Source organism: Panthera pardus, unplaced genomic scaffold (assembly GCF_024362965.1).
Source record: "Panthera pardus isolate Hobbes unplaced genomic scaffold, ASM2436296v1 HiC_scaffold_16, whole genome shotgun sequence".
Classification (NCBI taxonomy): domain Eukaryota; kingdom Metazoa; phylum Chordata; class Mammalia; order Carnivora; family Felidae; genus Panthera; species Panthera pardus.
This window is the reverse complement of record NW_026526721.1, coordinates 70,884,789-70,897,519: the sequence shown is the minus strand read 5'-3', so window position 1 is coordinate 70,897,519 and position 12,731 is coordinate 70,884,789. Positions and strand designations below refer to the sequence as shown.

General features: G+C 34.4%; 1 protein-coding gene across 2 annotated transcripts in view; it reads left to right on the top strand.

The window, feature by feature from the left end:
- Positions 1-12,731, top strand: part of FYTTD1 (forty-two-three domain containing 1) — a 29,516-nt gene that overhangs the window by 2,888 nt on the left and 13,897 nt on the right. For both annotated transcript variants that reach the window (XM_019448694.2, XM_019448696.2), the window contains exons 2-3: positions 2,435-2,563; positions 11,722-11,870. In XM_019448694.2, coding sequence (XP_019304239.2) covers positions 2,435-2,563; positions 11,722-11,870 — 278 coding nt within the window. The remainder of the gene's footprint in view (positions 1-2,434; positions 2,564-11,721; positions 11,871-12,731) is intronic.

Here is a 12,731-nt window from a genome sequence, read left to right as displayed (position 1 = left end):
TACTCTGTCTACCTGAGTAGGAAAAAGCGATTTTCTTCTTTTAAATTGGAAGAATCCATAATAGATCATTTAACTTGAGGATTTAGATAATAAAGCATTTAAATATAAAACAATTTTATATTTGTATGCTTTGCTGCTTTTAAATTTTTTTTTATTTTTTATCTTTTTTTATTTTAAGTAGGCTCCATGCCCAATTTATGGCTCATGACCGTGAGATCAAGAGTTGCATGCTCTACTGACTAAGCTAGTCAGGTGCCCCTGCTACTTTTAATTTTTAGTTATGTTTATACTCTAAAATGCCGTATTTCAAAAATAACCTTGTTAGTCAAAATTATACTCTGCCTCTTTTTTTTTAATGGTTGGTTCCCAGCAAATTCATTTTTTTGTGTGTACTTTCATGGCTCTGAGATTTCAGACTTCTGGTGAAGAATAAGTAGCACTTGTTAAAGGAAAGTAGTGTTTTGAAAGTGTTCAAAAATATTCCCTGTCTCTTGAGAATTTAACATGTTCATGTATCTGATTTCATGAAGCCTTTTTATTTTAAAATAAGTGTTTTTGAGTGTCTTTAACTTGGATGAATTTATGTATATTGAAGGACTGATCTCAAGAAGATAAACTACTTTGGGGAGATTCGAATTATTTTAATGAATATTTGTGATGAAGTTTTAAAGATTACTGCTGGGTTAGGTAATGTAGTAATATATAAGAAAGGATCCCTATAATATATAATTGCTTCTTTTACTTTAGAAAAGACTATATTCATATAGTTGTTAGGTTCTTTGTGTTTAGAGCAGCTTGGAAAAAATGATAGAAGTTAGTTAGTTTTGTGAAATTTTATGAAGCTGTTGACCAGGTCTATTTGCTTTATCAATTATCAAACGTAATATTGGAGTTGGGACTGTGGAGAAAGTATTTGGATATTTTTTAATTTTTTATTAAAAATTACACCTGACACGGGGCTTGAACTTATGACCCTGAGATCAAGAGTCTCACATGCTCTTCTAACTGAGCCAGCCAGGCACCCTGAAAAATTGAGAGAAATAAAATTTTATTAATATATGTTAATAAATATTTATTAATATTTATTTAATTTAGTTATTTGGGTATTTGAGTATTTTTGGCTTCTAGTAACTTTGTTTTAACATTTGTAAATAGAAATCTAGAGTATAGTTTCCTGACCTTCATTCACATTGTTGTGCTGTGGTTTTAGAGCAATGTTATGTTTGTGAATTACTTTGGTAGGAGAGTTTGAAAGTGAGGCTTTGAAGGATCAGGTAGAAAGAAAAACAAGATAACCCTGAATTATTTTGCTAGAAGAGTGGGGAACCCATAGTACTTTCTTTTTGTGCTATACCTTAATCATGTAGTTTTTTGATTTCATATTTGCTGTTTACTTGTCTGTTTCCATAATTTTAAAACTTTATTTTAATGTTTATTTTTGAGAGAGAGGCAGAATGTGAGTCGGGGAGGGGCAGAGAGAGAAAGAGGGAGACACAGAATCCAAAACAGGTTCCAGGCTCTGTTTGAGCTGTTAGCACAGACTCCACGAGGGGCTTGAACCCACAAGCTGTGAGATCATGACCTGAGCAGAAGTCGGATACTTAACTGAGTGAACCACTAGGTGCCCCAAGATGGTCATCTTTAAAAACCGGAGACTTGGGGGAATCTGGGTGGCTCAGTTGGTTAAGCATCTGACTCTTGATTTTGGCTGAGTCACGATCTCATCATTTGTGGGTTTGAGCCCTGCGTTGGGCTCTGTGCTGACAGCATGGAGCCTACTTGGGATTCTCTCTCTACCTCCCTCTTTGCCCCTCCCCTGCTTGTGCTCTCTCTTTCTCAAAATAAATAAACATTTTTTTAAAAAGCTTAAAAACTGGAGACTTCTGTGATTGTGGAAAGTAAATAAGAGTAATTTTTGTAAACAGATTTTTGCTTATTTATGTGTCTGATAAATACTAGGGATAATGGACATCTTTATTAATTGGTATATCTGCTTTGGGCGATTGATTTGAACTTTTCCTACCAAACCTTTCTTTAGTATTCCAAGTATATTGGCTGATTTTTTTTTTTTTAATCTTATTATTATCCTCTTAGGAAAGTGCTTTCAAAGTAGCAAAGAAGTTGGGAAATCTATCAACTAGAAATTGAGACTGAGTGGGATGCCTGGGTGGCTCAGTCAGTTGCGCATCCGACTTCGGCTTGGGTTGTGATCTCGCAGTTCGTGGGTTCGAACCCCACCTCAGGCTCTGTGCTGACAGCTTGGAGCCTGGACCTGTTTCGGATTCTGTGTCTCCGTCTCTCTCTGCCCCTCCCCGGCTCACACTCTGTGTCTCTCTCTCTCAAAAATAAATAAACTTAAAAAAAAAAAGAAAATGAGACTGAGTGATTGAGTCATTAAGTTAAAATGAAAATAATTACATTTCCTATATCACAGATGATATCATCAAATTGAATCGAAAGGAGGGAAAAAAGCAGAATTTTCCAAGACTAAATAGAAGACTCCAACAAAGTAGTGCCCGACAATTCAGGATGAGAGTACGATGGGGAATCCAACAGAATTCTGGTAAGTTTTACAAGTAAGCTTCAATAAAGATCTGTTATTTGTGGGTTCATAGTATATTATTTTTAATACATACTTAAAACATGGAGGAAATATGTTAGTACCCTTTGTGATTACTTTCAGATTTTTGTCTAATATTGAAATCTGGTAAACATGTTAAGTTGCCTTAAGTAGGTGATAACCCTGTTTCTTAACAGTATTATGGGATTTTTAAAGTAACCCCAATGTATAAATAGTATAAATTATATTTAGGGCTACAGTATTGTAAAGGATCTTACATATCATGAGGTTTTAGCTCCTCCTCAGGTGTTTCTTTAATAGTTTATCTGGTGAATAGTTACATAACTCCAGCATCCACATCTTCAGTGAAAGCATACCACCTCAAAAGACAACTCCATTATTGGAGGTAGCTCTATTTACTACAAAGTTCTTTTAATTTGAATTGAATCATGCCTACCTATTAACTCTATGGAGTTACAGGAAACAAACTCCCTTTTCTGTATGAGAACTTTTTAAGTGTGTGGAGACTTCTACATGGAAAATATTTCCAGAGTGTTTGCATTATCATCTAGGACTTTTTAGGATTTGTTAAATCCTCCAGAGGTAACACTCGGAATAGAGTGCCTTAGATATGACCTAATGATCTTGGAACTCTACGTATATAGCTAATTTTGGCACTTTGGAAGCTTATTTATTTATAACTATCTTGTTCCAAAATGAATTTAAAGCAATAACTGAACCCTACTAACTGTATATGACTAATTTATTTTTTGCAGTTATATTAGTGTTTTAGAATAAACTTTTGTTCAAATTAAAAAAAAAAAACTCTAGATCTTTTTTTTACACATGTAAAAAATGTTTCATAAACTAGCTCCAAGTTGAGTTTTATCCTGTGTTAAAAAACATAAAAAATCATTATCAGTGGGTTTAACATGATTGTATTTAGTTCTATATCTAACAGTTAATATGCCATCATACTCTCAAAATATGTTTGTAACTGAGGTTAGACCCTACAAAAAATTTTATTCTTCTCTAATTTTTTAAATATAAACAAGTAAATTTTGTGACATAATCTAGTTGTAGCAAATGAATGTTTAATTCCAGTGATTTATATTTAAAGACTTATGTTATTCAGCATACCATATTATATATGATTTGCTTTAAAATAACTTCAAAGAAAATCATATAAGCCAGAAATACATTTGTTTACACTAGCCATATGTTAAATATGTGATAAATTTCTTGAACTGACCAGGTTCTCAGGATATTTAAAGATGTGATCTTTTACTTCAAGGAATTTCTAATAACAAAGATAAGACAGGAAACATGGAGTTGAGAAATGTCATAAGAGAAATTCCAACAGTACTATAGGACTTCAGACAGATTTTGTGCTAAGAAAATCAGTAGTGGTTTAATGGATAAGGTGAAATAGGATCTAGTCCATGAAGGATCAGAAAAGCTTTCCTTTTATGGGGGTTATGATCTGAGCCTTAAGATAAATGATATCTAGGGGTAGCTTATGATCTTATAAGATTGAACTTGTGCTTGTTCTCCAATTACATGTAACAGAGCCTAAAATAGAACAGCTGTTGCTGTCACTGAATGTGCAGAGAGATAGGAGATTGTCTCAAATTCTGATTGGTTAGAAGTTCAGATTTCCACATTGTAATGTCAGTGAGGATGTTAGCTTGAGGTAAGAGAACACTTAGAGAGCCCTTGGCAGGCTCTCAAATTATTTTTATTTTTTAAAATACCAGGTAACTTTGTATTTTTTAAAAAATTTTTAATGTTTTATTTGTTTTTGAGAGAGAGAGAGAGGGACAATGTGAGTGGGGGAGGGGCAGAGAGAGAGACAGGGAGACACAGAATCTGAAGCAGGTTCCAGGCTCTGAGCTTTCAGCACAGAGCCCGACGCGGGGGTTGAACCTATGAACCACAAGATCATGACCTGAGCTGAAATTGAGACGCTTAACCAACTGAGCCATTCAGGCACCCTCAAATAATTTTTACTTATTATTTTTTAATATTTTATTTTTTGAAGTAATCTCTGCAGCCAACTGTGGGGCTCAAATTTAGAACCCTAGATCAAGAGTCACATGCTATACCACTGAGCCAGTGAGGTGCCCCTCTCAATAAATCATTTTTGATGGTTGAACAAATAAGTGAATAAAATCTTCCTAAATCTTTGCCCAAAATATAGTCACTCATTAAATATTTGTATAAACAACCTAAATATTCTTCAGTGGGGCAATACCATATAGTGACAGTTTCAAAGTATTGTCCAGGGATCCTGGGGAATCTCCAAGACTCAAGGCATCCATAAGGTCAAAACTATTTTTATAATGATACTAAGACATTAATTGTATTTTCACTCTTATTCACATGAATATATAGTGGAGTTTTACAGAGTCTACATGATGTGTGATAATTAAATTGAATGTGGTAGCAGATATGAGAATCTAGCTATCTTCTATTAAGGCAGACACCAAAGAGATTTGCAAAAATATAAAACAATGCTACCCTTCCTTTTAAATATTTTTGTGGTTTTTTTTTTTAGAAAATGATTGTTATTTTTCATTAAAAATGTTATTTGCCCTGCATTAGGTTTATTGTTGTTTTAATGAAATAACAAATAGTTTTTAAATATTTAGTTTTCATTTCTAAAGTGTGATAATATCCATAAACATAAGCCCACAGAAACAAAAATTCTAGAGCTCTCAATAATTAAGGGTATGAAGAGGTCCTGAGACCAAAAAATTTGAGAATGCTGTTTCTTTTAGAGGTAGACAGGAAAATATTTGTATACTGCTTTGGAAAGGAGCCAGTAATGCATTCACTCTGATTCGACATTTCCCAAAAAAACCCTCAAATCTTTGTGTAAGATTTTTATAACCTCTCAAATCAGACTCCAGAAATTACTGAGGCAAGTCAGTAAAGGTGTGAAAGAAATTCGTGAAGGGATTGAGCAGAGGATTCAAAGATGAAAATTCCTGTCTCTAGTTTTAATTGTTCTCAACCTTGGTGACACCTGTGGAGCATTATAAACTAGAACAATGCTCTGGTTGCACTCTATTTCTACTGAAGCAGAATCTGCAGAAGGAGGGCCTGGGGATTTTTTTTTTTTTAAGCTCCATACGTGATTCTGATACATGACTAGGGTTAAACAACTGCTCTAGTACAGCTGAAAATGTGAAGGGACCTTCATAGAGGTAGTAGTTGCAATACTGAGAATGAAGGTACTCTGGAAAGACAGGAGAACTTTTAGAAGGGCTGGAATGGATGAGAACTAAGAAAAGGTGGGGCACCTGGCTGGCTCAGTTCATAGAGCATGCGACTCTTGATCTTGGGGTCATAAGGTCAAGCCCCATGTTGGGTGTAGAGCTTGTTTAAAAAAAGAAAAAAAAAACTAAGAAAAGACTTATTGTATTAGATGAGGCCTTTAGTACCTCTTTATAATGCCTTTTAGAATACAAGTCACTTACAGAAGGTAAGGAGAGAATTGGGGCTGTATGTATAGGTCTTTCTTAACTTTATGAAACACAACAATGAAAAGGTGAAAAATAGAACCGTTGCTAAAGTTGAGGTACAGCTGGTGAAGTTTGTTCAAAGGTATAAAGGGAGGGAGGGGTTAATGGATGATAAAGTTTGCTAGATGGTAGAGGAGAAGCCACTCATAGAAATAAAAGTGGAAAGGATAATGAGTATGGGAACAGTGACTATAGCACTCAGAAATAGAAAGCACCCAGGAATAGAATTCTATCTTGTACTTTTCTCCTTTTAATAAGTTTTATTCTTGTTAAAGAGACTTTTCTCATGCATCTTTCTCATCGAAGCTTAAAACTTTGGTATAAAAATGGATTCCTCCTCTCTTTAATCTTTCTTTTTGCTCTGCTAATTCATTCATTCTTTTGGAATACTTTCAAATTTCTTTGTTCCACTCCCAATCCTTTATCATGTCTTGTTTGAATACTACAGTAGCATCTGAATGGTCAGATGGAATGGTCTCACTGCCTTCCTTCTTCCCTCTTCCCTCTTCCATTCAGTTTAAGATAATTTTGGGGTGGTTCAGTCAATTAAGCGTCTTGACTTCAGCTCTGGTCATGATCTCACGGTTTGTGGGTTTGAGCCCCACATCGGGCTCTGTGCTGACAGCTCAGAGCCTGGAGCCTGATTCAGATTCTGTGTCTCCCCTCTCTCTGCCCCTCTGTTGCTCGTGCTCTCTCTCTCTCAAAAATAAACATTAAAAAAAAGGGGGGGTTGTGGGAGAGGGGGTGGGCTAAATGGGTAAGGGGCATTAAGGAATCTACTCCTAAAATCATTGTTGCCCTATATACTAACTTGGATGTAAATTAAAAAATAAATAAAAAAGAAAAAAGACCATATGGTTTAAAAAAAAAAAAAAAAAAAGATACTGCTTCTAGACTAATGTAACCCGGTCATGAATTCTGTGACTTCTCATTCCTTGTCAAGTATATTCTTTATCTCCATGTGAAGCATTCTGATTTGAGCCCACCACATCCATTTACTTCTTATTCTCATTCTAAAATTTTTTAGGGTTTATTTATTTATTTAGAGAGCGGGGCTCAAACCCAGGAACCATGAGATCATGACCTGAGCTGAAAACAAGAGTCCGATGTTTAACCAACTGAGCCACCCAGGTGCCCCTCTTATCCTTATTCTAAACTGTATCTCTGTATGCTATGGTTATCCATGTCTTTGTACTTTTAACTTTCTGTCTATCTTCCTATTCAAATTTTGTCCATTTTATAATGCCTAGCTAAGAGCCCACTTTTTTGGTAATAGTTGCTTTTCTTCTCTTTGAAAATGTGTCCTAGATTATATTTTGCTTTTTATTCTTTAGTTTTTGCAGTTTGGAAAATGTTCAGTTTTGGAGCCATGCAAACTGGCGCTTAGAGCAGTAACTGTGCCATTTTCTGTGACATCTGGGTAGTCACTGTTCTTCACCTCACTTCACTCACCTGCAAAATTAAGATGTTAGCATCAATCTCATCAAGTTCTCGTTTAAAGTACTCGGCCCAATGCATTAGCTGAGTTAATGGTATCTGTTTCATTATTTAATACAAATAAAAATAGTAGTTGTAGATTTAATTAGACAAGTTTCGTCAATATGCTTAATCTTTATTTGGTTGCAATTCTAGAAGGAAATAATACATATAATAACAGTAATTTGATTTTCAGGGGGTGTCTGGCTGGCTCAGTCAGAAGAGCATGCAGCTCCTGGTCTCGGGGTTGTGAATTCGAGCTCCACGTTGGGTGTAGAGATTACTTAAATAAAACTAAAAACAAAACAAAACAATTTTATTTCAAAATTTTAAAAGTTGTGTTTTTTCCTCATTATAAAAGTAATAGCATCTGCACTTTGGGGTTGAGGCAGAGAACCCAAAAAAGGAACAAATCTGGAAGGACTCCCTGTCACACTGAGTTGCCATGCTGGTGGAAATCACTAGGAAGCCATCTGTGAGTGTGATGCGACTTAAATTCAGTGGAGGATGAGTTGGGCCTAGGAGTAGATCTAGATAGATGTCTAGAACCCAAAATTTAAGGCGTCGCTCACACTTAGATTTTGCGCCTTTGGTTCTTCTCTTGCTTCACTGTAGTCTCAGCTTACAGGGGAGGGATAAATGAGTACCACTGGATGTTCCGTGCAACAGAATGAGTCTTGAGGTATACACTGGAATCTGGAAGTAAAAATAAAAATTCTTTCTTTAAAGACGGTCCAGTGCCCTCTACTTACAAAGCTTAACATTATGCCAGTTGGTAAGAGAAATGTTCCTATAACAGAAGTAAGGCAGTAAAGAGTGAAATGGGAGCAATAAATTGGTAAATGCTTCAACCATTATAACAAGCTTTCCCAATTGTCTTGTTGAACTCTGTTCTCAAAATAGGTACACCACACAAAAGCATTCTAGAATTAGATACGTTTGGGAATGCATACACTGTTATACCCAATTAGAGATTCATCACACATGTTAGTCCTAAGAAATCCTTTAGTAAAGAAAACTATTTTAGCTTTTAGTTTGGACATGAAACTTTTCTGTTAGAAGACCTGTTACTATATTGTAGATGTGTAGTATTATACAGGATACAATTCTGAAGACACTTCCCCCAAAATTAGAGTTAAAATAAAAATGCCCAGTATCACAGTTGTCACTTAGCATCGGTCTCTGAAATTTCTGGCTATTGCATTAAGAAATAGAAGAATTTGAGGTATAATTATTGGAAAAAAGAAGACAGTATCATTTGTAGATAATAATGGTTGTTGCTTAGTAATCCCCAGAAATAATTTGAAAGCCTATAGAACTAAAAAGTAAGTTCAGTGGGATGACTGATTAAAAGTTGTTAATTAAAACTCAATAGCATTCTGTCACCCCAAGAATGAGAGTATGAAAATTATTATTAGAAAAGGGATCTTTTTTTGTGATTGACCAAAAAAAAAAAAAGTAAAAATACCTAGTAATAACCTTAATAAGAAATATACAAGACTTATGTGAGGAAAAGATTAAAGCTTTACTGAGCCAGTTTAGTCACAAAAGAAGTGGAAAGACATACTACATTCATGAATATTGTAAACATGTTAATTATTGAAAAATTAATTATAAATTTAACATAATTCTTCTTGCAAAGCATCAAAGGATATTAGAACTTGACCCCAGAAAACTGACTTAGGAGCATGACAGTTCATGAATGGAAGAATAGTGATAGCCAAAAACACATAGAAAGGTCCATTCTCACTAGTAAACTACCAAATAAGACAAGATTTTTTTTTTCAAATACTAAGTGATAAAGATTAAAAAGAATATTCAGTGTTATCAACGATAGGGAAAAAGTGGCACCCTTATGTTCCTGGGAATATGAATAAATAGTCATTCTAGAGGGGATTTTTAAAAATATGAATCAGAATCCTTAACTTCCTTTATCATTTGATACAGCATATCAGGAGTGCCTGGGTGGCTCAGTTGGTTAAGCATCTGACTCTTGATCTCAGCTCAGGTCTTGATCTCAGGGTCATGAGTTTAAGCCCTGTGTTGGGCTTCACACTGGGCGTGGAGCCTACTTTAAAAATTGGGGTGCCTGCATGGCTCTTGATTTTGGCTCAGGTTATTATCTTGTGGTTTGTGAGTTTGAGCCCTGTATTAGGCTCTGTGCTGATGGCACGGAGCCTGCCTGGGATTCCCTTTTGTCTCTCTGCCCCTCCCCTGCTCTCGCACATGTGCACATGCTCTCTCTCAAAATAAACATTAAAAAATAAAAATAAATAAAAAATGGAAAAATTGACATATGCTCTTATAATGTTGTTAGTTCATATTACTGATAACTTGGCAGCTCTGTAAAATTAGAGGTAAATTTATATATAACAAATAAAGTACAGGTTTTTTTAATTGTCCAGTAGAAAAAATAACCCTGAAAAATCATGCTTTTTTGCCCCTGTAGAAAGACAGTTACCAGTTTTGTTTAATATAGCTGTCTTATTTAAGCATTCTTTTTTTTTCCTCCACTGAATATAAAATCTAGCTTTTCCAAATTTCCTTTTGAATGGATTTGTTTCCCTGCTGTGCTCTTATTAATGAGTTAAATAAAAGTTTGTTGCATCTTTATCCCCCTGGAAAATGTTATCTATAATGTTATTGTAACATTTATAGTAGTTTAACATTAGAAATAAGTGAAGTGAGGGACGCCTGGGTGGCTTAGTTGATTAAGTGTCTGACTTTGGCTCAGGTCATGATCTCGAGGTCTGTGAGCTTGAGTTCCATGTCGGGCTCTGTGGTCACAGCTTAGAGCCTGGAGCCTGCTTTGGATTCTGTGTCTCCCTCTCTCTCTGCCTCTCCCCCACTCACACTTTGTCTGTCTCTCTCAAAAATAAATAAACATTAAAAAAAAATTCTTTTTTTAAAGTGAAGTTCTGAGGTTGGTTGGATCAAGTATGGCACATTAAAAAATGATACAGTGAGGGCATCTGGCTGGCTCAGTGGGTAGAACATGTGACTTTTGATGAGTTCAAGCCCCACATTGGGCATGGAGCCTTCTTTAAAAAAAAAAAAAAAAAAGAAACAGTAATAATACAATGAAAGAATCTAAAAGACATGGGATAATATTCACAATACAGTGTTAATGCCTACTACAAAATAGTACATAGACTAGGAAATGTGGTTGCCAGGAAGATTGACTCAGTGTATCTTCTAGGCACTTGGTACTACAAAATTGTGAATTACCTCTGTGAAAGTCTTTTGAATTGTTTAAAAATAGTTGAAATTAAAAATGTTAACTTTTTAAATGTGTAGGAGTAAAAGACAAGAAAGACATACAATGTTAGTGGTTATCCCAGGGTGATAAGATAATGGGTAACTTTTATTTTCATTTGTACTTTATATGTTTCTAAGATTTCTGTGGCAAGCATGTTTATTCATAATTGGAAAATATTTAAATAGATAAGATACACAATGGAAAGGCAAAGGCAAGTTGTATCATGCCACAGAGATTAAAACATGTTTATTGGAGCTCAATTGGGACTTCAGCAAAAGTAGTTTAAATACAGTAGGAATGAAAAAAATAAGCCAGATTGCAAGATAGTAAGTAAATCAGATACCAGATAGTGATCCATTCAAGATCAGTGTCCCTCAATAGAAATAAAATGTGAGCCACATGTGAATAATATATTTTATTAAATCTGATATATCCAAAATACCATTGCAGTATATAATTAATATAAGGTTATTTATGAAGTATTGTACTCTTTGTTATATCTTAATTCAAACTAGTCATATTTCGGGTACTCCATAACCACATGTTGTTAGTGGACACCACATTGCACAGGGAAAGTTGTTTATTGATAAAGTAATGCAAGAGAGAGGATAGCTATAGGGAAAACATGAGAATCCTGTAGTCCTTTTGCAGTCCATTATAGCAATAGAACTCTTTGCGGTGCAGTTTATTGCCCTTTAAAAATGAAATATTTTATGTAATACATGTAAATACGTGAAAATAACACAATATTATATAATAGTAATATAGGAAATATTACATAAGTAATACTAAAAAATAAAATCCGCTCTGCTAAGAAATAGAATACCCTATGACCTGTGTGCCCTTCAGTTGCATTCTTAGATTGATATTTTTTTGTCTTTTTTTTAAACCTCCTATAGGTTTTGGCAAGAATAGTCTGAGCCGGAGAGGAAGAGTAATGCCTGGAAAGAGACGTCCTTATGGAGTTATCACAGGCCTTGCAGCTAGGAAAGCAACTGGAATTCGAAAAGGAATTAGTCCTATGAATCGACCACCTCTAAGTGACAAGGTAGGGTGATGGTTTAATCATGCATCAGATACTCTTTTCCTTTAGTTGTACTAATATTTCTGTGAATGAGTACAATATTCTCATTGAGGGAGCATTTTATGTGAATATTTTGATTTTTTTTTTTTATGTAGTGCTTTGGGTCTTCTATAAAAAGTGAAGGAAAAGTACTGTCATTCATGAAGAATACCTGAATTTCCACATTCTTAAATAAAATTTATGTAAAATTTTTTAATAGGTTCCTGATTTTCTTTGCCTCTGCGTGTTTGTTTATGTACAATATTGACAAATTATTGAGGTATAATTTTATACAATAAAATTCATCTTTTTAAGTGTACAATTCAGTGAATTTTAGAAAATTTACAGAGTTGTACAATCATCACAACAGTCTAATCTTAAAACAGTTCTGTCACTCTAAAAAGAAATCTCTTGTCCATTCATAGCCCTACCTTGTCATCTACCTCAGGCAACCACTAAATTACTTTCTGTAAATTTTCTGTAAATTTGCTTTTTCTGCACATTTCATGTAAATGGAATCATATGATAATATGTGATCTGGCATTTAGTATAATGTTTTTGAGGTTGGTCATGTTGTAGTATGTATCAGTACTTGATTCTTATTTATTACTGAATAAATATTCCGTTATATGGATATACCATACTTTGTTTATTCATTCACCAGTTGTGGGACATTTTGGTTATTCCCATTTTTTGGGTATTATGAATAATGTTGCTGTGAATGTAAGTAAGTAAGATTGTATGAACATAGGTTTTCATTTGTCTTGGATAGATACCAATTTTTAATTAGAGTGCAATCATTTACTCACTATGAGTTAACTACTTTTCAGATTTTAATGAAGTTTT